Source organism: Amphibalanus amphitrite, unplaced genomic scaffold (assembly GCF_019059575.1).
Source record: "Amphibalanus amphitrite isolate SeventyFive unplaced genomic scaffold, NRLGWU_Aamphi_draft 000115F_arrow, whole genome shotgun sequence".
Taxonomy (NCBI): Eukaryota; Metazoa; Arthropoda; class Thecostraca; order Balanomorpha; family Balanidae; genus Amphibalanus; species Amphibalanus amphitrite.
This window is the reverse complement of record NW_024881610.1, coordinates 304067-330897: the sequence shown is the minus strand read 5'-3', so window position 1 is coordinate 330897 and position 26831 is coordinate 304067. Positions and strand designations below refer to the sequence as shown.

The 26831-nt window shown below is 49.7% G+C and overlaps 2 protein-coding genes across 2 annotated transcripts in view; one reads left to right on the top strand and one right to left on the bottom strand.

Moving 5' to 3' along the window:
- Nucleotides 1-26831, bottom strand: part of LOC122381162 (cystathionine gamma-lyase-like) — a 43758-nt gene that overhangs the window by 13389 nt on the left and 3538 nt on the right. The gene's annotated exons all lie outside the window — the stretch shown is intronic.
- LOC122381159 (synaptotagmin-1-like) overlaps nucleotides 4365-26831 on the top strand; it is a 107339-nt gene continuing 84872 nt past the window's right edge. The window contains exons 1-2 of the mRNA XM_043365010.1: nucleotides 4365-5778; nucleotides 7684-7800. Coding sequence (XP_043220945.1) covers nucleotides 5580-5778; nucleotides 7684-7800 — 316 coding nt within the window. The 5' untranslated portion in view covers nucleotides 4365-5579. The remainder of the gene's footprint in view (nucleotides 5779-7683; nucleotides 7801-26831) is intronic.

The following is a 26831-nucleotide window of genomic DNA, read 5'->3' as shown; positions in this document are numbered from 1 at the left end:
AGGAAATACCTCATCATTCAATGACGTCAACGATTCCTATGAAAGACATTGTTGAAAAAACACACAAATAAGGTTTTGAATGAAACAAGTGCGCAGCAAATGGCTAATCTGGTAGCTGATATGGAGGATTTGGTATCAATTTTCCTTGAATTACCGTAATTTTGGCAAAGTTTGAACAAAAAAGTAATCTTGCTCCGACTTTAGGGCCTTGGCTCCGACCACCATCGTCAGTCGTCACCGTCGGTGCCGGCCGGCGCTGGCTCAATTGAATTGTGCAATCTCGTACCACTCTGTTCAGTGGCGCGGGAACCGGGGGGGGGGGGGGCTAGCGGGGGCTGAGCTGAGCCCCTCCAACTTTTCGGCTGGGGGGCTCGTAATGTATTTTGAGCCCCTTCAACCAGGGGCGCGGGAACTACTTTCCGACTGGGGGGGCACACCATAATAGAGATTAACCTAGGGTACCCCCAAATCTAGTTTTCTCACCGGTTTTAGGCCACTTATTTTTCACCCCTCGGCTTTTTCAACAAAAAAAGAAAACATTTGCAAAAAAAAGTGTGGCATTCCGTCTCAAAGCTGTGGGGGCACCGCCCCCACGGCCCCAGAGTTGGGGGGCAAGCTGCCCCCACTGCCCCCCCGGCTCCCGCGCCTATGCCTTCAACTGGAGGAATCCCGAATCGAAATCGGAAATCTACGAACATAATTTCATAGATTCATACATAAGCGCGGATAGGTTGCCAAAACGGTAAATGTTTTCGTTTTTCTCGTTGAAACGGCCAATGTGTGAAAAATGACATAAAATCGTTGAGAAAACTAGATCTGGGGGGTACCCGAGGTTGATCAATGATCTCTATTATGGTGCAGCCTCCCCCCCCCCCCCCCCCGTCTGGAAGAAGTTCCCGCGCCACTGGCTCTGTTTGTATACCTTCGTGCCGACGGCTAGAGAAAGAATGAGAACAGACAGCACACTAGTTTGTCGCCCCCACCTCGCGCGCTGGCAGTTGACACATGGCGTCCGTTTGATCCGCCTCTCTCGTCTCCACGGGTCTTCCTCTAGATGGCCTTGGGTCTTCCTTTTACCTACTCTCGTCCGTCTCGACTTCGAGAGGTGACGGCTGACGCGACCCGAGCAACCGGAGCGGGAGCCAGTTCGTTTGGCCAGCCCAGCCACTAAACTGTCGGTCGGCCACCGGCCTCATCGGTGCCCCAGCTAGTTACATAGACGAAAGGAAACTTGGTTAGACGCAGGGCCAGCTGCCGTCTGCACCGTTAGCCGATAATAATTAATTATTTGAAAGCATTCCCATGTCTATGGAGCGTTCTAACAACGTTTCGGAAAGCTGTAATATTTTACGCTTTGTGAACGTCTGGGCCGAAACTGCAATTATTAGGTACAATATTCAAATCCCGGCATCATCGGTCAGGCCTAACGCTGACACGACGTGTTCTGTGTTTACTAACGGTCGATGACACAGCCGTTAGCTGTTTCAGTATTTACTTTTTTGCCCAGATGTTTTGCCTACTTCGACAACTATTTTAGACGTTTTACCAACATAAGCTGGTTAAGTTCCAATTATGATTTTCAGCCGAGCCCAAGATAAAGTTAAATTTTCATTGGAATAGACGCCAGCATACAAAACCATACGGGCTCCAAAACATCTAATAAATGTGCCTAAAGCACCCATGACAGTTGGATAACGACAACTCAAGTCTCAAGAAACTCAAGATTACGAAACGATATTTATTTTTAAATTACTTTTAAATACTGTAAGGTGGGGCTATTTGTGACAGTGGGGCTATTTGAGACAGTATTTAAAATTGCTATAAAATAAAAACACTTAAATTTTATTCTTAATTTTTCCTCAGGCGATTTACTGCCCGATTCCACACCTCCCTGAACAAAAATATCACACCAAAATCAAACGATCTTCATTTTATAGCGATTTTAAATAGGTACTGTCTCAAATAGCCCCACTGTCTCAAATAGCCCCACTTTACGGTACACAAAGGTTTCGGTCACATACGACCTTGATCACTGTTTCACAATGTTTCACAATTATACAAACATCGCAAAAATGATACAAAAAACGTTTATGTTTTCATGCGCTTCACATTAATAATTTTAGACGGTTTTTGTATCATTTTTGCGATGTTTGTATAATTGTGAAACATTGTGAAACAGTGATCAAGGTCGTATGTGACTGAAAGCTTTGTGTATTTAAAAGTAATTTAAAAATAAATATCGTTTCGTAATCTTGAGTTTCTTGAGTTGCTGTTACATCTAATAAACTTGTTTTGCCACTAATCGAGATCCCGGCATGGCCAGCGGCGTATTTAGAAAATCGCGAAGGGGGGGGCCAAGGGTTTGGAGGGCGCCACCTCACCCAAGGAGGGCGCCATACGGTCGCGAGATAAAAAATCACTCAACGGGGGGGGGGGGGTTGGGAGGCGTTTTTTTACCATGCCACCAGTTTTTTTTTTGCGTAACCTCGTATAGGTCGTGCTGCATTGATTTTGCATCGTGCGTATTCTTTATACTCCAGGTCACAAAAGGTCAAGTGGTCTTGAAATGCTGCGCCGAAGGCGCGCGAAATTTTTGAAAACAACCTTTTCCTCCGCTTTTTAGGCACGCCTTTTATACGATCACTGTTCAAAGCTCCTCTCGCTCTTTTACCAAATTTGAAGGTATAAAAAATACCTAAGGTTTGGTCGGGCCGCTGCCACACAAACTGTATAGAAAGCTTGGCTCATGGGTGTCGATGTATAAAAGTTTATTGGCGGTGGCATATCTACGCAACATATCACCGTATCGGATTGATACCGGAGCGCGAGATGCGTAAACATCATCCAAATTACCTCAGACCAGCCTTCATAGCCTTCTCACAGGTGCATACAGTGTACCCACATAACCAGTTTCAATCACCGAAACTTCAGATGCCTGCTGTTGCGGCCGAACCTGTTGACAATACTTAATCGTAATACATATAACTAGATGCCATGATGCACGTAAAGTAGGATCAATCCGTTAAGACCAAAGACGTGTTTTATGCATCGTAGAGCGTAGATAGTTTTGGTAGGTATAGGTACTTCATTCATTGTGCTGAATGCACGTTCATTTGTGGCAGTTTTCACAGGCAAGACACCAACTATGTGCAATAGAACGACTAAGTTGAAGAACATGCCAAAGGAGTAAATAAATGATAGGAGGGCAGCGATCAACGGATGTTGCCAATAGGTAGAAGGGCTGCGATCCACAGGAGGGCGCTAATAGGTAGAAGAGCCCCGATCAACATCCCGAGTTTCGACAGTAGGGCACCGATAGGTAGGAAGTTGGCGAGCAGCAGGAGGGCGCCAATGGATAGAAGGGCAGCGATCAACAGGAGGGCACCAATAGGTAGGAGGGCCCCGATCAACAATCAACAGGAGGGCGCCACCAGGTAAGAGGGTGGCGAGGAACAGGAGAGCACCAATAGGAGGGTGGCGATCAACAAGAGGTCGCCAATAGGTGGGAGGGCGGTCATCAACTGCAAGTCGCCAATGAGCGGAAGGGTGACGATTAAAATGGGGGTGGCAATGGTGAGGAGGGCGCCTTTGCTCAAGAGGATGACACGAACAGGACGGCGTCTGTGCGGAGGGCGCTGGTCAACAGGAAGGTGCCAGTAGATAGGAGGGCGGTGATCAACAGGAGGGTGCCAGTGGTTAGGAGGGCGGCGATCAACACGAGGGCGCCAATAGGAGAAGGGCCCCGATTAGCATTCAACAGGAAGGACTAGGGAACCAATAGGTAGGAGGGCGGCACTGAACAAGAGGGTGCCAAAAGGGAGAAAGGCGGCCTTCAAAATTTCACATGAGGGCGCAATAGGTAGAAGAGCGCCAATAATTATGAGGACGCCGATCAGCAGAAGGGCGGCAATGTGTAGCAGGGTGGCGACCTACAGGAGGGCGCCTTCGGGTGAGAGGGCGCTTATTTACAGGACAGCGGCTTACATAGGCGACCACCGTTACGCTTAGAGAGCTACAGCCTACAAATGTGGTTGGAGGGCGCCCGAGGGAGCCCTCCAACCGTATTTGGAGGGCGTATTTGGAATGGGCGTCCTCCGAGGGCGCCCTCCATCCGTATTTTCCCTGTAAACACATTCGCGATTGGAGGGCGCCCTCCAGTCGCGATTGTTTTTCGATTCGATTATATCACAATTGCATTTGCGATTGGAGGGCGCCTTCGGCGCCCTCCAATCGCAAAGGGCGCCTTCGGCGCCCAAGGGGGGGGGGGCCATGGCCCAGTGGCCCCCCCCCTGCCTACGCCCCTGGGCATGGCTTATGTTTCCCGCGACAAACAATGTTTGGGCTCGATCGGAGACTGACGGCTCAGTCTGGTCGCAGTGGGTTAATGTCCCTTCCATGTGGGGTAATGATGCGGGCGGCCGTACCGAGCCATAGCATAGGGGCGGTTCGGGCTGTTGTTGCCGAGCCTGTGGCATCCATGTCACTGCGGTGTTCATTGTTGGTCGGGCGAGGGTGTGGTGCTGTCGGAGTGCCGGGAGGACGCCAGGAGTACCGCAGGAGAGCGGCAGAACCACGGGAGGACACCGAGAGGACCGAATAAGGGCGGTGAGAGGATCGAAAAAGGACGGGGAGAGGTGCAGAAACTTTGCAACGAGCCGAGAGGCTAACAGGAGGGCTAACGAGGTCAGGGAAACTGGCTCATCAGAAGGATCGTAAAAAGAGCTTGCAAGTAGGTACAGCTGGCAGTTGCAAGACCGCCCGTCCCGTCCCGCGCCACCTCTTGGGGCGCCGGGGTGAGACCGACAGGTGGCTGCCGACCCTGAGTTGTCACAGGTCGACAGCGCGGCAGCTCTGACTCAGCAGTGGCGTCAACAGTACTGCGGAGGTGAGCGGGGTCGGGCTACGGACGCTCCACGCTCAGTTCTCGGTCAGAGTGAGCGCCTGTTGATCCACTATAGTTCGTCCACCAGCCTGTCCACCGGCAGTTAATTTAGCGCGACCCATCAGTTTATTGAGACCCAATCAGTTCAGCAAGACCCCTCCCCTGTGTTTCCGCCGTGAACTTCCCGCGCCGTAAATGCCACCTGCGCCGTAACCACATTGGCAGCTCCGCAGCTGTGACGGCCACACACCACCGGTGACGGACGGGGCTCGACTGTAGCCGCGGGGTTCGACTGTAGCCGTGTGTGTCGTACAGGTGGTTCGGTCACAGCCGCAGCTGGGCCGGCCGACAGGCCTCGGTGCCGCCCGTCACCCGCCGCGGCCCGAAGGCGTCAGTGGTGCGCGGCTCCGGCTGCCCTGCCGTGACTCTGAGCTGACGGAGCAGCGCCTCCGGCCCGTGTACCGTGACCTGGCGTGACCTGGCTCGGGCTGGTGTGCTCCCATTCAGCGTGGGCTGACTTGGAGCAGGATCAACACATTCAGGCGAACATACCTACCGTCTGCCGTGTATTTCGCTGATCAGCAAACATCTACCGCTCGCCGCTGACTAACATCCTGACTCGGCATGACCTGTCGCGAGGTCACCCCGACCCAGTGACATGCGCGGCCCTGGTGCGTGATGCGGCGCTGCGCCGGGGATGGCTGCAGTTCTCAGCACTAGCGGGGACGGCAGCGGCGGCGGCGGCGACGCGCTGACCCTCGACTTCATCAGCGGGCTGACCAACGAGGAGAAGCTGCTGATCATCGTGGGCAGCGCCGGCGCCGTGCTGCTGATCGTGCTGCTCGTGGTCTGCCTGGTCGGAGAGGTGTGCCCCCTGCACACCGTCCTCTACAAAGGTGCGGAGTAAAACGTCAGTTAGTTAATTGAGCCTTTGGGCGTGCTGACCACAATGGTCATTTTACCGTATTAGCCCATTGTGGACAACTTCAACGAGAGACTCACCATGAGCTGCTTGAGATATAGTTCTGTAGACATAAAGAAAGCAGGCGCAGAGAACCGTCTCAGCTCACCTGATCGTGCGCTCATTTCCTTTCATGCAGTGCCGTAGGCATGAAAGTCGGGTATTAAGTGGGTGGCGTGGGTCCCATGCCTCCCCCCCCCCCTTAGCGGCCCCTTAGTGGTGTGAATGGAATGTCCCCATACAACATGTGGCGCACGCCCCGCATGCTACAGCTGGTGTACAATGACAATTAAGTTTTTTTCTTCTTCTTGGTGCATATGCAGACCTTGAACTCTACGTGGCACCATTAATCTTAACCCTATTCCTGGCGGGCTCCGCCGGGACAAGAAACTGGCGGGGGGGGGGGGCCGATTCGGCCCCCCCCCCCCTGAGATCTCGAGAACGAAGCAAGATAGCGACAAGCGGTAAACGGCATCGGATACGCACGGCCAAGATCTACAATTTTTACTAAGGTCATTTTCAGGTCAGGTCAAAGATGACGTCACAGGGGTCGAAAAAGTCAAAATGGCGGCGCTAGATATTGAGAGAGTTTTTCTCGAATAACTTTCGAATTAGTCAAGATAGGAACAAAATAAGGGCATCATCGTGATCCTCTCGTCAATCCGCATCGAATGATATATATGTTGACCTCGAAAGGTCAAGGTCAAAGGTTGACCTCAGGTCACGTGACCTCGAGGTCATCATGTATATCATTCGATGCGTCTTGACGAGCTGAACACAATGAGACCATCAACGCGTCTGTATCTTGTTCCTGTACGGAGTTATTGGCCAAAAACCTTTGGTGACCTTTGATGACGTCACATGACCTCACAGCTGCCCAACAGCAAAACAGACCTCAAGGTAGTGAAGGTTGATCGTATATGAAGTCATGTATGGTATATGGGGCCATTCCGACCCGTTTTAGTGGTAAAAACAGGGAGTTGATTTTTCTCCCATTGACTTATAATGGGGAGGTCGCGAAATTGACCTGACCTTAGGTCACCGATATCAAAATTCCGAGATATACAAATTGCACATACTGGTACCCTAACTAAACCCTGAAGAGAAGAAATTGATCGGTCAAAAACTCTAGCTCTGGCGTGATTGCAAACTTTTCTGAGGTAGGGTCACCAAACCGCCTCTGGTGACCTGACCTGAGGTCAGATCAACTCAAAATTTTTAGACATGTTGCGTAGAAGCCTTTTAGGAAAAGTCAGAAAATTTGAGCTTCCTAGCTCAACGCGTTTGGGAGAAATAACCAAAAAACCTCAGGGGGGGGGCTCCTGAGGCCCCCCCGCCAGGAATAGGGTTAACAGCGTGCCTTATGCAGTCAAAAATCAAAACATAAACCGCCTGTTTCAAAACCATCGCATTTCTTTCTTAGGCATTTTAGGCATATGCATATTATAGGTAGTGGAGTCGTAGCATGGCATCGTCTCAGAGGCGCTCTTACCAGTTACCACAAGGAAGTATACACAGTTGGATTAAAATTCCAGGGACAGTATGTAAAAACAGTAAAAAATAACAATGCAGCAACAAGTAACATACCATCGTTCGCTCGGTCTTCGCTATGTTCTTAGAAATGGGTGAACGGTTAATCTCCGTTTTATTCACTGCCGTTTCATGCACTTGGCGCTAAAAAAATTGCGGTTACTGCCTGATCATTCTTTGTTTTGGTTCACAGAGAAACAGATCAATGCTATTCAAGTGGATATTTTTTTAGGATAATTAAAAAACACATTTTTCCAAAATAATGAATCATTCGCGATAAATGACCCTGCCTGCATTGTATCACCGGCAGATGAGCGCTCGCTGGGCAGCCGGCCCGGCTCGCTGTCTTCGTCACGGAACCTCGGCAACAGCAGAAGTCAGTCGAGGGATGACCTGGACACACCGAGGCCAGCCAAGAAACGACCCGGTAAACGCCTCCGTCCGTCAGACCAGGCCTGCATGTTCTGAAGAGCAGCTCACCTACTAGTAGTTTAAACGTTATTTTGTAAACGATTTTAGCTGTGCTGCTTTACCTATATTTCAGATTCACGATTATATTCGTATAAGCCGTTTGTGTTTGTCTTAAGTTGATTTTTGTGGGTATAGTTATGTAATAGGCATTTATAAAGCGTAATAACATCAACAACACACGCGAGTTATTCTAGCCTGTGTCCAATGCTTCTACGGTGCCCGTGCTGAAAGCGCGCTAGCCGCTAACCAAACTCTTCTCCGTGAATTCGCTACTGAAGTAGCTATGTAAGTAACCGATGACGCTGGCCCCATTATTTGTGGTCATGTTTGCTTTCTTCACCCACCAGTACCAGCATCTGCGATGCTGGGCTCCGCATCGCGGGACCGCAGGTTGTTTGAGCAAGCACCTCTGTAAGCGCAGCAAAAACGCCCGCCGCCAAACGAGAGAACGAGCATTGCACGTGCACACCGGAGTGGGTGTGCTACAAATTGACGTGCACGACACTCTACTAACCGGTCTCTAGAGGTGTGCCAAATTTGAGTGCAATCGACTCGGCCGTTTTCGAGATCTGGAAGCGACACCCTGCACGTGCGCACGTGCAACCTGGGTCCCAATTGACTTGTGCACGGCACTCTATTCGCCGGTCTCTAGCGGTGTGCCAAATTTGAGTGCAATCGACTCGGCCGTTTTCGATATCTGGAAGCGACACCCTGCACGTGCGCACGTGCAACCTGGGTTCAAATTGACTTGTGCACGGCACTCTATTCGCCGGTCTCTAGCGGTGTGCCAAATCTGAGCACAATAGGCCCGCCCGTTCTCGAGATCTGGAAGCGTCACCCTGCACGTGCGCACGTGCAGTTGCACCCCAATGTGGCGCATGGAATTACATACTAAATGACTGGTGCACGGCGCCCTACTGATCGGTATCAAGCGGTATGCCAAATTTGAGCACAGTCGGTCCAGCCGTTCTTGAGATCTGGAAGCGTCAGCCGGCACGTGCGCACGTGCCAAATGGGTCCCATCTGACTTGTGCACGGCACCCTACTCGCCGACCCCTAACGGTGTGCCAACTTTGATCACAATCGGCCCAGCCGTTCTCGAGATCTGGAATCGTCACCCTGCCCGTGCGCACGTGCAGCTGCACCCCAACCGTGACACATGGAAATGCATTGCCCGGCGGTTGCCTACATCCATGTCAAGTATCAGCGCAATCGGGAAACTAATTACAGAGTAATTAGACTTGTTACCAAACTGACGTCTCTTCGTTTTGCACGTGGCACGTGCATTAGAGGTCACCCATACGCATCGAGAGTAGCACACTACGTTTGAGAAAGGAAGAAGCTATCCCTCACAAAAGACCGCGAGCGAATCGGTCAAGCAGTTGTGGAGCTATAACCTCTGCAAAGGCGCCCCCACAACGGCCGACTGCTAATATTTAGCAATAATCAGTGTCGCATCCGCACACGGGAGGTATCCCCGTCACCTGTTCGTATACTCTAATGTGGTTGGGTTCAAGTCACAGTCGAGCCCTGCTTTTTTACAACTTTTCTTGAAAACGACACATTGTGCAGTGACGTTCTATACGTCGTTGGGAAGAACATCAAAAGTTGTATATTATATTAACTTTTCACTTTTATATAATTGCAACGTAAAAAGTTATTATGAAACAAAGACGCTCTCATTGACTTTCCATGTTAAAAATTGCCATTTTTAACCAAGCTTTAAAAGAAAAAACGATTTTGCACAGCTTAACGAAGCATAACAGCGTATACTATGTTTTCTTGTCAACAACGTTTGAAAGTTTGGACGAAATCGTGACACATAATTTTTTACAATGCGCGAATGAAAATATATCTGCAAAATTGTCCATTTACTTAACATGGGACACAGCAAAATTCCAACTTTGACCTCGTGCAAAGAGGTGACCTGAGATTCTGACGGGTATACGGCGCACACTGGCGTGTACCGGAACGTGTTTGCCATTAAATGCCTGGAAGAAAACCACCCCTTTCTTGGCTCGTTTTTCCGCCATTAGCGATGGCGCAAAAAAAGCCCCAAACCCCCATTGACTTAACATGGGGAAAATGGAAACGCACGTGCCACGCGCAAAAGAATTCTGAGCGAGTAGCGACCGGTACCAGCAGCTAGATCGCCTCCGCGAGCCCATGCTCTGAAATTTTTACGAAAATCGTTGCAGTAGTTTGGGCAGGTAGCAAGGTGCCCCAATCCGCGGCCAGACATGCAAAACATAGCCCGATGAACGACTGCTCCGGTTGTTTTTCAATAGAAAAACACAATTCTAACGAATAGTGTTTGTCTTTTCAAACACTATTCAAACAATATTAAGTTTGTTTGAAGCCCAGCATCTGCGATGCGGAGCTGGGCTCCGCATCGCAGTTTAAGTTTGTTTGAAGCCCAGCATCTGCGATGCGGAGCTGGGCTCCGCATGGTCCCGCGATGCGGAGCCCAGCATCTGCGATGCTGGGCTCCGCATCGCGGGACCGCAGGTTGTTTGAGCAAGCACCTTTGCAAACGCAGCAAAAACGCCCGCCGCCAAACGAGAGGATGAGCCTTGCACGTGCAGACCGGAGTCGGTGTGCTACAGACTGACGTGCACGGCACCCTATTCGCCGGTCTATAGCGGTGTGCCAAATTTGAGTGCAATCGACCCGGCCGTTTTCGAGATCTGGAAGCGACACCCTGCACGTGCGCACGTGCAACCTGGGTCCCAATTGACTTGTTCATGGCACTCTATTCGCCGTTCTCAAGCGGTGTACCAAATTTGAGCTCAATCGGCCCAGCCAATTTCAAGATCTGGAAGCGACCCCTACACCTGCGCACGTGCAGCTGCACCCCATCCGTGGCACATGAAAATACATACTAACTGACTTGTTCACGGCACCCTACTACCCAGTCTCTAGTGATATGCCAAATTTGAGCACAGTCGGTCCAGCCAGTCTTTAGCTATGGAAGCGTCAGCCTGCACGTGCGCACGTGCAAAATGGATCCCATCTGACTTGTGCACGGCACCCTACTAACCGGTCTCTAGCGGTGTACCAAATTTGAGCTCAATCGGCCCGGCCGTTCCCGAGATCTGGAAGCGTCACCCTGCACGCGCGCACGTGCAGTTGCACCCGAACCGTAACACATGGAAACGCATGGCCCGGTGTGTGCCTACATCCTTGTGTAGTTTCAGCAGAATCTCCTCAGGAATTACCGTGGTATTGTCATTACAACAAAAGTGACACCTCTCCGTTTTACACGTGTCACGTGCAGTAGGGGTCACCCGCATCCATCGTCCATAGTAAAATACTTGTAAGAAGGGTATACGCTACCCCATACAAAAAACCGCAAGTGTATCGGTCCAGTGGCTGCGGAGATATAAGTCGTGCAAAAACGTCCCCACGGCGGCCGGCCGCTAATATTGTTTAGCGGCCGGCCGCCGTGGGGACTGACGCAAACTTTCAAATGCGCGAATGAAAATATATCTGCAAAATTGTCCATTTACTTAACATGGGACACAGCAAAATTCCAACTTTGACCTCGTGCAAAGAGGTGACCTGAGATTCTGACGGGTATACGGCGCACACTGGCGTGTACCGGAACGTGTTTGCCATTAAATGCCTGGAAGAAAACCACCCCTTTCTTGGCTCGTTTTTCCGCCATTAGCGATGGCGCAAAAAAAGCCCCAAACCCCCATTGACTTAACATGGGGAAAATGGAAACGCACGTGCCACGCGCAAAAGAATTCTGAGCGAGTAGCGACCGGTACCAGCAGCTAGATCGCCTCCGCGAGCCCATGCTCTGAAATTTTTACGAAAATCGTTGCAGTAGTTTGGGCAGGTAGCAAGGTGCCCCAATCCGCGGCCAGACATGCAAAACATAGCCCGATGAACGACTGCTCCGGTTGTTTTTCAATAGAAAAACACAATTCTAACGAATAGTGTTTGTCTTTTCAAACACTATTCAAACAATATTAAGTTTGTTTGAAGCCCAGCATCTGCGATGCGGAGCTGGGCTCCGCATCGCATATTAAGTTTGTTTGAAGCCCAGCATCTGCGATGCGGAGCTGGGCTCCGCATGGTCCCGCGATGCGGAGCCCAGCATCTGCGATGCTGGGCTCCGCATCGCGGGACCGCAGGTTGTTTGAGCAAGCACCTTTGCAAACGCAGCAAAAACGCCCGCCGCCAAACGAGAGGATGAGCCTTGCACGTGCAGACCGGAGTCGGTGTGCTACAGACTGACGTGCACGGCACCCTATTCGCCGGTCTATAGCGGTGTGCCAAATTTGAGTGCAATCGACCCGGCCGTTTTCGAGATCTGGAAGCGACACCCTGCACGTGCGCACGTGCAACCTGGGTCCCAATTGACTTGTTCATGGCACTCTATTCGCCGTTCTCAAGCGGTGTACCAAATTTGAGCTCAATCGGCCCAGCCAATTTCAAGATCTGGAAGCGACCCCTACACCTGCGCACGTGCAGCTGCACCCCATCCGTGGCACATGAAAATACATACTAACTGACTTGTTCACGGCACCCTACTACCCAGTCTCTAGTGATATGCCAAATTTGAGCACAGTCGGTCCAGCCAGTCTTTAGCTATGGAAGCGTCAGCCTGCACGTGCGCACGTGCAAAATGGATCCCATCTGACTTGTGCACGGCACCCTACTAACCGGTCTCTAGCGGTGTACCAAATTTGAGCTCAATCGGCCCGGCCGTTCCCGAGATCTGGAAGCGTCACCCTGCACGCGCGCACGTGCAGTTGCACCCGAACCGTAACACATGGAAACGCATGGCCCGGTGTGTGCCTACATCCTTGTGTAGTTTCAGCAGAATCTCCTCAGGAATTACCGTGGTATTGTCATTACAACAAAAGTGACACCTCTCCGTTTTACACGTGTCACGTGCAGTAGGGGTCACCCGCATCCATCGTCCATAGTAAAATACTTGTAAGAAGGGTATACGCTACCCCATACAAAAAACCGCAAGTGTATCGGTCCAGTGGCTGCGGAGATATAAGTCGTGCAAAAACGTCCCCACTGCGGCCGGCCGCTAATATTTAGCATTAAATTCGTGTCGCATCCTTCTATGGGAGGTATCCCGGTCACCTGTTCGTATACTGTCTGAGCCGTCTGAGCCAAGGCCATATAGGTGTGAGCTCAAATCTCGGTTATGTCGTGCTTTTTTACTAAATTTTTCGAAAACGGCACAACGTGCAATAACGTTCTATATATCACTGGAAAGAGGATCAAAAGTTGTATAACCTATCAACTTTTCACTTAAATATGTCTTTCACGTAAAAAGTTATTAAGCACCAAAGACGCTCCCATTGCCTTTCCATGTTAAAATTTTTCATTTTTAAAGAAGCCTAAAGACAACAAACGAATTCTGACAGCTTAACGAAGCATAACAACATGTTCTACGGTCGTTTCTCAACAAGTCCTGCAAGTTTAAACAAAATCGTATCATATAATTTTGTACAATGAACGAATGAAAATGTGTCTGCAAAAACGTCCATTGACTTAACATGGTAAGCGAAAAAAGTTCAACTTCAAAGTCGTGCAACTCAAGTAAACGAGTTCTGACGGATACACCGCGCACACGGGCGTGCACCTGAACGTGTGGGCCACGAGACGGTGGGAACCAAACCGCCCCTTCTACGGCTATTTTTTCCGCCATTCGCGATCGCGCAAAAAGTGTCTCAAAGCCCCATTGACTTACTATGGGAAAAATGGAAATGCACGTGCCACGCGCAAAAGATTTCTGAGCGGGTAGCGACCGATGCCATCAGGTAGATCACCGCCGGAAGCCCATATGCTGAAATTTTTACGAAGATTGAACGACGCGTTTAGGCCCCAATCAAGTTGCCCCAATTCGCTGCCAACCATGCAAAACATAGCCCGGAGAAGGACCGCTCCGGTTGTTTTTCAATAGAAAAACACAATTCTAACGAATAGTGTTTGTCTTTTCAAACAACCTGCGGTTACCAGCATCTGCGATGCTGGGCTCCGCATCGCGGGACCGCAGGTTGTTTGAGCAAGCACCTTTGTAAAGACCGCTCCGGTTGTTTTTCAATAGAAAAACACAATTCTAACGAATAGTGTTTGTCTTTTCAAACAACCTGCGGTTACGCAGCAAAAACGGCCGCCGCCAAACGAGAGGATGAGCCTTGCACGTGCAGACCGGAGTCGGTGTGCTACGGACTGACGTGCACGGCACCCTATTCGCCGGCCTTTAGCGGTGTGCCAAATTTGAGTGCAATCGACCCGGCCGTTTTCGAGATCTGGAAGCGTCGCCCACACTGCACTGCACGTGCGCACGTGCAACCTGGGTCCCAATTGACTTGTTCACGGCACTCTATTCGCCGGTCTCAAGCGGTGTACCAAATTTGAGCTCAATCGGCCCAGCCAATTTCAAGATCTGGAAGCGACCCCTACACGTGCGCACGTGCCGCTGCACCCCATCCGTGGCACATGAAAATACATACTTACTGACTTGTTCACAGCACCCTACTACCCAGTCTCTAGTGGCATGCCAAATTTGAGCACAGTCGGTCCAGCCGTTCTTTAGATATGGAAGCGTCAGCCTGCACGTGCGCACGTGCAAACTGGATCCCATCTGACTTGTGCACGGCACCCTACTAACCGGTCTCTAGCGGTGTACCAAATTTGAGCTCAATCGGCCCGGCCGTTCTCGAGATCTGGAAGCGTCACCCTGCACGTGCGCACGTGCAGTTGCACCCCAACCGTAGCACATGGAAACGCATGGTTCGGTGTGTGCCTACATCCTTTTGAAGTTTCAGCGCAATGAGCCCTGCCATTGCTGTGTTACTGTCATTACAACAAATGTGACACCTCTCCGTTATACACGTGTCACGTGCAGTAGGGGTTACCCGCAAGCATCGTGCATAGTACAATACTTGAAAGAAGGGTATACGCTACCCCACACAAAAAACCGCAAGTGTATCGGTCCCCTGGTTGCGGAGATATAAGTCGTACAAAAACGTCCCCGCGGAGGCCGGCCGCTAATATTTAGCATTAAATCGCATCCTTCAATGGGAGGTATCCCCGTCACCTGTTCGTATGCTGTCTGAGCCAAGACCATATATAGGTGTGAGCTCAAATCTCGGTAATGTCGTGCTTTTTTACTAAATTTCTCAAAAACGGCACAACGTGCAATAACGCTCTATACATCATTGGAAAGAGCATCAAAAGTTGTATATCCTATCAGCTTTTCACTTAAATATATCTTCAACGTACAAAGTTATTAAGCACCAAAGACGCTCCCATTGACTTTCTATGTTAAAAATTTTCATTTTTAAACGAGCTTAAAAAGACCAAACGAATTCTGACATCTTAACGAAGCATAACAACATGTTCTATGGTCGTTTCTCAACAGGTCCTGAAAGTTTAAACAAAATCGTATCATATAATTTTGTGCAATGAACGAATGAAAATGTCTCTGCAAAAACGTCCATTGACTTAGCATGGGAAGCAAAAAAACTTCAACTTCAAACTCGTGCAACTCAAGTAAACGAATTCTGACGGGTATACGGCGCACACGGGCGTGTACCTGAACGTGTCGATCATAAAATGGTGTGCAGCAAACCATACCTTGATCCGCGATTTTTTCCGCTATTCCCGATCGCGCAAAAAGTGTCCAAAACCCCGTTGACTTAACATGGGGAAAATGGAATCGCACGTGCCACGCGCAAAAGAATTCTGAGCGAGTAGCGACCGGTGCCATCAGGTAGATCGCCTGCGGGAGCCCATACCCTGAAATTTTTACGAAGATTGAGCGATTTGTTTAGGCCCCTGTCAAGTTGCCCCAATTCGCTGCCAGACTTGCAAAACATAGCCCGGAGAAGGACCGCTCCGGTTGTTTTTCAATAGAAAAACACAATTCTAACGAATAGTGTTTGTCTTTTCAAACAACCTGCGGTTACCAGCATCTGCGATGCTGGGCTCCGCATCGCTGGACCGCAGGTTGTTTGAGCAAGCACCTTTGTAAACCCGCCGCAAAGCGCAAAACCGCAAAACTCGCAAAACGCACGCTCAAAACGCCAACGCAAAAGCCGCAAAAAGCAAACAAAAAACAATCGCCCGCAGGCACAAAACCGCAGAAAAACGCAAAAAAGCCGCAAAAACGCCCATCCGCCCCAAAACGCAAACACCGCAAAAACGCAAATACCACCGCCACAAAAAATCGCCCGCATCGCCCGCCGCCAAAGGCAAAACGCCGCAAAACACGACCGCCCGCCTAAAACCGCAACACCGCAAATAACGCCCGGCCGCCGGCGACCGCAAAACGCCGCCCAAAAACGGCCGCCCGCCGCAAACTACAAAACGCCGCAAAAAACGGCCGCCCGCCGCAAACCGCAAAACGCCGCAAAAAACGGCCGCCCGCCGCAAACCGCCGCTAAAACGGCCGCCCGCCGCCAAACTACAAAATGCCGCAAAAAACGGCCGCCCGCCGCAAACCGCCGCTAAAACGGCCGCCCGCCGCCAAACGCAAACACCGCAAAACACCCGCATCGCCCGCCCGCCCGCCGCCAAACACAAAAAAAACGCAAAAAACGGCCGCCCGCCGCAATCCGCCGCTAAAACGGCCGCCCGCCGCCAAACGCAAACACCGCAAAACACCCGCATCGCCCGCCCGCCCGCCGCCAAACACAAAAAAACGCAAAAAAACGCAAACACCGCCGCAAAAAACGCAAACACCGCCGCAAAAAAACGCCCGCAACGCACGCCCACCCGCCGCCAACCGCAAAATGCTGCGTTTGAATGAAGATTTAAGCGCAATTGGCGCAGCCGTTGTCGCCGGTGTGTGCCTACATAGAGGTCCAACCATGTCGCTGAAATTGATCTATCATACAAAGTAATGAAGAAACAACCTGCGGTTATGTGTGAGCAAGCACCTCTGTGACCCACTCACCCGTGAACGCAGCAAAAACGCCCGCCGCTAAACGAGAGGACGAGCATTGCACGTGCAGACCGGAGTGGGTGTGCTACAAACTGACGTGCACGGCACCCTATTTGCCGGTCTATAGCGGTGTGCCAAATTTGAGTGCAATCGGCCCGGCCGTTTTGGAGATCTGGAAGCGCCACTCTGCACGTGCGCACGTGCAAGCTGGGTCCCAATTGAGTTGTGCACGGCACCCTATCCGCCGGTCTCTAGCGGTGTACCAAATTTAAGCTCAATCGGCCAAGCCGTTTTCAAGATCTGGAAGCGACCCCTACACGTGCGCACGTGCAGTTGCACCCCAACCGTGGCACATGAAAATATATATTTACTGACTTGTGCACGGCACCCTACTAGCCAGTCTCTAGTGGTATGCCAAATTTGAGCACAGTCGGTCCAGCCGTTCTTGAGATATGGAAGCGTCAGCCTGCACGTGCGCACGTGCAAACTGGGTCCCATCTGACTTGTGCACGGCACCCTACTCGCCGATCCCTAACGGTGTGCCAAATTTGAAGTCAATCGGCCCGGCCGTTCTCGAGATCTGGAAGCGTCACCCTGCACGTGCGCACGTGCAGTTGCACCCCAGACGTAGCACATGGAAAGGCATGGTCCGGCGGGTGCCTACATCCTTGTGTAGTTTCAGTTCAATCAGCCAAGTAATTACCGTGTTATTGTCATTACAACAAAAGTGAAACCTCTCCGTTTTACACGTGTCACGTGCAGTAGGGGTCACCCGCATGCATCATCCATAGTAAATATTCTAAGAAGGGTATACGCTACCCCACACAAAAAACCGCAAGTGTATCGGTCCCCTGCTTGCGGAGATATAAGTCGTACAAAAACGTCCCCACGGAGGCCGGCCGCTAATAATTAGCATTAAATCGCATCCTTCAATGGGAGGTATCCCCGTCACCTGTTCGTATACTGTCTGAGCAAGACCATATATAGGTGTGAGCTCAAATCTCGGTAATGTCGTGCTTTTTTACTAAATTTCTCAAAAACGGCACAACGTGCAATAACGCTCTATATATCATTGCAAAGAGCATCAAAAGTTGTATATCCTATCAACTTTTCACTTAAATATATCTTCAACGTACAAAGTTATTAAGCAGCAAAGACGCTCCCATTGACTTTGCATGTTAAAAATTTTCTTTTTTTAACGAGCTTAAAAAGACCAAACGAATTCTGAGAGCTTAACCAAGCATAACAACATGTTCTATGGTCGTTTCTCAACAGGTCCTGACAGTTTAAGCAAAATCGTATCATATAATTTTGTACAATGAGCGAATGAAAATGTCTCTGCAAAAACGCCCATTGACTTAACATGGGGAGCGAAAAAAGTTCAACTTCAAACTCGTGCATCTCAAGTTAACGAATTCTGACGGGTATACGGCGCACACGGGCGTGTACCTGAACGTGTCGGTCATAAAATGGTGTGCAGCAAACCATACCTTCTTCCGCGATTTTTTCCGCTATTCGCGATCGCGCAAAAAGTGTTCAAAACCCCATTGACTTAATATGGGGAAAATGGAATCGCACGTGCCACGTGCCACGAGGTTTTAAGCGAGTAGCGACCGATGCCATCAGGTAGATCGCCTGCGGGAGCCCATACACTGAACTTTTTACGAAGATTGAGCGATTCGTCTAGGCTGCGACCAAGTTGTACTGATTCGCGGCCAGACTTGCAAAACATAGCCCGGAGAAGGACCGCTCCGGTTGTTTTTCAATAGAAAAACACAATTCTAACGAATAGTGTTTGTCTTTTCAAACAACCTGCGGTTATTGACACGACATACCAGCCTCATACACCCTGCACGTGCGCACGTGCAAAATGGTCCCATCTGACTTTTGCACGGCACCCTATTCGCCGGTCTCTAGCGGTGTACCAAATTTGAGCTCAATCGGCCCGGCCGTTCTCGAGATCTGAAAGTGTCACCCTGCACGTGCGCACGTGCAGCTGCATCCCAACCGTGACCCATGAAAATACATACTAACTGACTTGCGCACGGCACCCTACTGATCGGTCTCTGAAGGTGTGCCAAATTTGAATGCAATCGGCCCGGCCGTTCCTGAGATCTGGAAGCGTCACCCTGCACGTGCGCACGTGCAACCTGGGACCCAACTGATCTGTGCAAGGCACCCTACTACGCGGTCTCTGACGGTGTGCCAAATTTGAACTCAATCGGCCCGGCCGGTCACGAGATCTGGAAGCGTCACCCTGCACGTGCGCACGTGCAGCGGCACCCCTACCGTGGCACATGAAAATGGATCGCCTGGTAGGTGACTACCTGCATGCCAAGTTTCAGCGCAATTGGCCCAGTAATTACCGAGTTATTGCACTTATTACAAAACTGACACCTGTCCGTATTACACGTGTCACGTGCAGTAGGGGTCACTCGCATGCATCGTCCATAGTAAAATACTTCTAAGAAGGGTATACGCTACCCCACACAAAAAACCGCAAGTGTATTGGTCCAGTGGCTGCGGAGATATAAGTCGTACAAAAACGTCCCCACGGCGGCCGGCTGCTAATGTTTGGTAGTAAATCGCATCCTTCAATGGGAGGTATCCCTGTCACCTGTTCGTATACTGTCTGAGCCAAGACCATATATAGGTCTGAGCTCAAATCTCGGTAAAGTCGTGCTTTTTTACCAAATTCCTCAAAAACGGCACAACGTGCAATAACTTTCTATATATCATTGGAAAGAGCATCAAAAGTTGTATAACCTATCAACTTTTCACTTAAATATATCTCAACTGTAAAAAGTTATTAAGCAGCAAAGACGCTCCCATTGACTTTCCATGTTAAAATTTTTCATTTTTAAACGAGCCTAAAAAGAACAAACGAATTTGCACAGCTTAAAGAAGCATAACAACATGTTCTATGGTCTTTTCACAACAAGTCCTGGAAGTTTAAACAAAATCGTATCATATAATTTTGTACAATGAGCGAATGAAAAAGTCTTTGCAAAAACGCCCATTGACTTAACATGGGGAGCGAAAAAAGTTCAACTTTGACCTCGTGCAAAGACACGTTACGAAGTTCTGAGGGGTATACGGCGCACACTAGCGTGTACCCAAACGTGTTTGCCATAAAATGCTGGGAAGAAAACCACCTCTTCCTTGGCTCGTTTTCCCGCCATTGGCGATCGCGCAAAAAGTGTCCAAAACCCCGTTGACTTAACATGGGGAAAATGGAATCGCACGTGCCACGTGCCACGAGGTTTTAAGCGAGTAGCGACCGGTGCCATCAGGTAGATCGCCCGCGGGAGCCCATACCCTGAAATTTTTACGAAGATTGAGGGATTCGTTTAGGAGAGGCTCAACTTGTCTCGATTCGCGGCCAGACTTGCAAAACATAGCCCGGAGAAGGACCGCTCCGGTTGTTTTTCAATAGAAAAACACAATTCTAACGAATAGTGTTTGTCTTTTCAAACAACCTGCGGTTACCAGCATCTGCGATGCTGGGCTCCGCATCGCGGGACCGCAGGTTGTTTGAGCAAGCACCTCTTTAACGCCGCAAAAACGCCACCCGCCAAACGAGAGGATGAGCCTTGCACGTGCAGACCGGAGTGGGTGTGCTAAAAACTGACGTGCACGGCACCTTATTCGCCGGTCTATAGCGGTGTGCCAAATTTGAGTGCAAACGACCCGGCCGTTTTCGAGATCTGGAAGCGACACCCTGCACGTGCGCACGTGCAGCCTGGGCCCCAATTGACTTGTGCACGGCACTCTATTCGCCGGTTTCTAGCGATGTATCAAATTTAATCTGAATCGGCCCAGCCGTTTCCAAGATCGGGAAACGACCCCTACATGTGCGCACGTGCAGCTGCACCCCAACCACGGCACATGAAAATACATACTTACTGACTTGTGCACGGCACCCTTCTGATCGTTCTCTAGAAGTGTACCGAATTTGAGTGCAATCGGCCCGGCCGTTCTCGAGATCTGGAAGCGTCGTCCTGCACGTGCGCACGTGCAAACTGGGTCCCATCTGACTTTTGCTCGGCACCCTACTCGCCGAGCCCTAACGGTGTGCCAACTTTGATCACAATCGGCCCAGCCGTTCTCGAGATCTGGAAGCGTCACCCTGCCCGTGCGCACGTGCAGCGGCACCCCAACCGTGACACATGGAAATGCATTGCCGGGTGCGTGCCAACATCCATGCCAAGATCAGCGCAATCGGCAAAATAACTACAGAGTTATTAGACTTGCTACCGAACTGACACCTCTTCGTTTTGCACGTGGCACGTGCATTAGGGGTCACCCATACGCATCGAGAGTAGCACACTACGTTTGGGAAAGGAAGAAATTATCCCACACAAAAGACCGCGAGTGAATCGGGTCAGTGGTTGCAGAGATATAAGGTTTGTAAAGGCGCCCCCACGGCGGCCGACTGCTAATAATTAGCAATAATCAGTGTCGCGTCCGCACATGGGAGGTGTCCCCTTCACCTGTTCGTATATTCTAATGTGATTGGGTTCAAGTCACAGTCGAGCCCTGCTTTTTTACAACTTTTCTCAGAAACGGCACATCGTGCAGTGACGTTCTATGCATTGTTGGAAAGAGCACCAAAAGTTGTATATTATATTAACTTTTCACCTATATATAATACTAACGATAAAAGTTATGGAGGAATAAAGACGCTCCCATTGACTTTCCATGTTAAAAATTTTAATTTTCAAATGAACTTTATAAGAAAAAATGAGTTCTGCCAGCTTAACGAAGCATAAGCGCATGCACTATGCTCTTTCCTCTACAAGATATAAGAGTTTGGGCGAAATCTATCTCTAAAATTTTGCACAAAGATCGAATGAAAATGTCTCTGCAAAGTCTCGACATCGCCGTCCATTGACTTAACATGGGACACAGCAAAATTCCAACTTTAATCGCGTGCAAAGACACGTTCCGAGATTCTGACGGGTATACGGCGCACACTGGCGTGTACCGGAACGTGTTTGCCATAAAATGCTGGGATGAAAACCACCCCTTTCTTGGCTCGTTTTCCCGCTATTAGCGATCGCGCAAAAAGTGTCCAAAACCCCATTGACTTAACATGGGCGAAAATTCAAACGCACGCGCCACGCGCAAAAGACTTCTTAGCGAGTAGCGACCGGTGCCATCAGGTAGATCGCCTCCGAGAGCCCATACACTGAACTTTTTACGAAGATTGTACATTTCGTCTAGGCCCCTACCAAGTTGCCCCAATTCGCGGCCAGACTTGCAAAACATAGCCCGGAGAACGACCGCTCCGGTTGTTTTTCAATAGAAAAACACAATTCTAACGAATAGTGTTTGTCTTTTCAAACAACCTGCGGTTACCAGCATCTGCGATGCTGGGCTCCGCATCGCGGGACCGCAGGTTGTTTGAGCAAGCACCTTTGTAAACGCAGCAAAAACGCCCGCCGCCAAACGAGAGGATGAGCCTTGCACGTGCAGACCGGAGTCGGTGTGATACGGACTGACGTGCACGGCACCCTATTCGTCGGTCTATAGCGGTGTGCCAAATTTGAGTGCAATCGGCACGGCCATTTTCGAGATCCGGAAGCGACACCCTGCACGTGCGCACGTGCAGCCTGGGTCCCAATTGACTTGTGCACGGCACTCTATTCGCCGGTCTCTAGCGGTGTACCGAATTAAATCTGAATCGGCCCAGCCGTTTCCAAGATCTGGAAGCGACCCCTACACGTGCGCACGTGCAGCTGCACCCCAACCGTGGCACATGAAAATATCTATTCGCCGGTTTCTAGCGATGTACCAACTTTGAACTCAATCAGCCCATTCAATTTCAAGATCTGGGAGCGACCCCTGCACGTGCGCACGTGCAGCTGCAATCCAACCGTGACACATGCAAATACATACTCACTGACTTGTGCACGGCAACCTTCTAATCGGTCTCTAGAAGTGTACCGAATTTGAGTGCAATCGGCCCAGCCGTTCTTGAGATCTGGAAGCGTCAGCCTGCACGTGCGCACGTGCCAAATGGGTCCCATCTGAGTTGTGCACGGCACCCTACTCGCCGATCCCTAACGGTGTGCCAACTTTGATCACAATCGGCCCAGCCGTTCTCGAGATCTGGAAGCGTCACCCTGCCCGTGCGCACGTGCAGCTGCACCCCAACCGTGACACACGGAAATGTATTGCCCGGCGGTTGCCTACATCCATGCCAAGGATCAGCGCAATCGGCAAAATAACTACAGAGTTATTACACTTGCTACCGAACTGACACCTCTTCGCTTTGCACGTGGCACGTGCATTAGGGGTCACCCATACGCATCGAGAATAGCACACTACGTGTAAGAATGGAAGAGGCTATCCCACACAAAAGACGGCGAGTGAATCGGTCAAGCAGTTGTGGAGATATAAGCTTAGCAAAGGCGCACCCACAACGGCCGACTGCCAATAATAAGCAATAATCAGTGCCGCGTCCGCACATGGGAGGTGTCCCCTTCACCTGTTCGTATACTCAATGTGGTTGGGTTCAAGTCACAGTCGAGCCCTGCTTTTTTACAACTTTTCTTGAAAACGGCACACCGTGCAGTGACGTGCTATACATCGTTGGAAAGAGCATCGAAAGTCGTATATTATATCAACTTTTCACCTATATATATTACTAACGATAAAAGTTATAGAGGAATAAAGACGCACCCATTGACTTTCCATGTTAAAAATTTTCATTTTCAAACGAACTTTATTAGAAAAAACGATTTCTGCCAGCTTAACGAAGCATACCAGCATGTACTATGCTCCTTTCTCTACAAGATATAAGAGTTTGGGCGAAATCTATCTCTAAAATTTTGTACAAAGATCGAATGAAAATGTCTCTGCAAAGTCTCGACATCGCCGTCCATTGACTTAACATGGGACACAGCAAAATTCCAACTTTGACCTCGTGCAAAGACACGTTCCGAGATTCTGAGGGGTATACAGCGCACACTGGCGTGTACCCAAACGTGTTTGCCATAAAATGCTGGGAAGAAAACCACCTCTTCCTTGGCTCGTTTTTCCGCTATTGGCGATCGCGCAAAAAGTGTCCAAAACCCCGTTCACTTAACATGGGGAAAATGGAATCGCACGTGCCACGCGCAAAAGACTTCTTAGCGAGTAGCGACCGGTGCCATCAGGTAGATCGCCTCCGGGAGCCCATACCATGAACTTTTTACGAAGATTGTACATTTCGTCTAGGCCCCACCCAAAATGTCTCGATTCGCTGCCAGACTTGCAAAACATAGCCCGGAGAACGACCGCTCCGGTTGTTTTTCAATAGAAAAACACAATTCTAACGAATAGTGTTTGTCTTTTCAAACAACCTGCGGTTATAGTGCATAGTATAACCGTTCGTTTTCTGCAGCATATGTCTATTCTGTCTCCTGTCTGTGTCGTGTATAGAAAAACACAATTCTAACGAATAGTGTTTGTCTTTTCAAACAACCTGCGGTTACAGCCTGGGCCCTAATTGACTTGTGCACGGCACTCTATTCGCCGGTTTCTAGCGATGTACCAAATTTAATCTGAATCGGCCCAGCCGTTTCCAAGATCGGGAAACGACCCCTACACGTGCGCACGTGCAGCTGCACCCCAACCGCGGCACATGAAAATACATACTTACTGACTTGTGCACGGCACCCTACTAACTAGTCTCTAGTGGTATGCCAAATTTGAGCACAGTCGGTCCAACCGTTCTTGAGATATGGAAGCGTCAGCCTGCACGTGCGCACGTGCAAACTGGGACTTTGATATATCTGTAACGTAAAAAGTTATTAAGCAACAAAGACGCTCCCATTGACTTTCCATGTTAAAAATTTTCATTTTCAAACGAACTTTATTAGAAAAAACGATTTCTGCCAGCTTAACGAAGCATAACGGCATGTACTATGCTCTTTCCTTTACAAGATATAAGAGTTTGGGCGAAATCTATCTCTAAAATTTTGTACAAAGATCGAATGAAAATGTCTCTGCAAAGTCTCGACATCGCCGTCCATTGACTTAACATGGGACACAGCAAAATTCCAACTTTCACCTCGTGCAAAGACACGTTCCGAGATTCTGAGGGGTATACAGCGCACACTAGCGTGTACCCAAACGTGTTTGCCATAAAATGCTGGGAAGAAAACCACCTCTTCCTTGGCTCGTTTTCCCGCTATTGGCGATCGCGCAAAAAGTGTCCAAAACCCCGCTCACTTAACACGGGGAAAATGGAATCGCACGTGCCACGTGCCACGAGGTTTTAAGCGAGTAGCGACCGATGCCATAAGGTAGATCGCCTCCGGGAGCCTATACACTGAACTTTTTACGAAGATTGTACATTTCGTCTAGGCCCCAATCAAGATGTCTCGATTCGCTGCCAGACTTGCAAAACATTAGCCCGGAGAACGACCGCTCCGGTTGTTTTTCAATAGAAAAACACAATTCTAACGAATAGTGTTTGTCTTTTCAAACAACCTGCGGTTATCGTCTAGGCCCCTACCAAGTTGCCCCAATTCGCTGCCAGACTTGCAAAACATAGCCCGGAGAACGACCTAGAAAAACACAATTCTAACGAATAGTGTTTGTCTTTTCAAACAACCTGCGGTTACAGGTTGTTTGAGCAAGCACCTTTGGAAACGCAGCAAAAACGCCCGCCGCCAAACGAGAGGATGAGCCTTGCACGTGCAGACCGGAGTCGGTGTGCTACGGACTGACGTGCACGGCACCCTATTCGCCGGTCTATAGCGGTGTGCCAAATTTGAGTGCAATCGACCCGGCCGTTTTCGAGATCTGGAAGCGTGACCCTGCACGTGCGCACGTGCAGCCTGGGCCCTAATTGACTTGTGCACGGCACTCTATTCGCCGGTTTCTAGCGATGTACCAAATTTAATCTGAATCGGCCCAGCCGTTTCCAAGATCGGGAAACGACCCCTACACGTGCGCACGTGCAGCTGCACCCCAACCGCGGCACATGAAAATACATACTTACTGACTTGTGCACGGCACCCTACTAACTAGTCTCTAGTGGTATGCCAAATTTGAGCACAGTCGGTCCAACCGTTCTTGAGATATGGAAGCGTCAGCCTGCACGTGCGCACGTGCAAACTGGGTCCCATCTGACTTGTGCACGGCACCCTACTCGCCGAGCCCTAACGGTGTGCCAACTTTGATCACAATCGGCCCAGTCGTTCTCGAGATCTGGAAGCGTCACCCTGCCCGTGCGCACGTGCAGCGGCACCCCAACCGTGACACATGGAAATGCATTGCGCGGCGGGTGCCTACAACCATGCCAAGTATCAGCGCAATCGGCAAACTAACTACAGAGTTATTAGACTTGTTACTGAACTGACTTCTTTTCGTTTTGCACGTGGCACGTGCATTAGGGGTCACCCATACGCATCGAGAGTAGCACACTACGTGTAAGAAAGGAAGGAGCTATCCCACACAAAAGACCGCGAGTGAATCGGTCCAGTGGTTGCAGAGATATAAGGTTTGTACAGGCACCCCACAGGCGGCCTACTGCTAATATTTAGCAATAATCAGTGTCGCATCCGCACACGGGAGGTATCGCCGTCACCTATTCGTATACTCTAATGTGGTTGGGTTCAAGTCACAGTCGAGCCCTGCTTTTTTACAACTTTTCTTAAAAACGGCACATCGTGCAGTGACGTTCTATACATTATTGGAAAGAGCATCGAAAGTTGTATGTTTTATTAACTTTTCACTTTGATATATCTGTAACGTAAAAAGTTATTAAGCAACAAAGACGCTCCCATTGACTTTCCATGTTAAAAATTTTCATTTTCAAACGAACTTTATTAGAAAAAACGATTTCTGCCAGCTTAACGAAGCATAACGGCATGTACTATGCTCTTTCCTTTACAAGATATAAGAGTTTGGGCGAAATCTATCTCTAAAATTTTGTACAAAGATCGAATGAAAATGTCTCTGCAAAGTCTCGACATCGCCGTCCATTGACTTAACATGGGACACAGCAAAATTCCAACTTTGACCTCGTGCAAAGACACGTTCCGAGATTCTGAGGGGTATACAGCGCA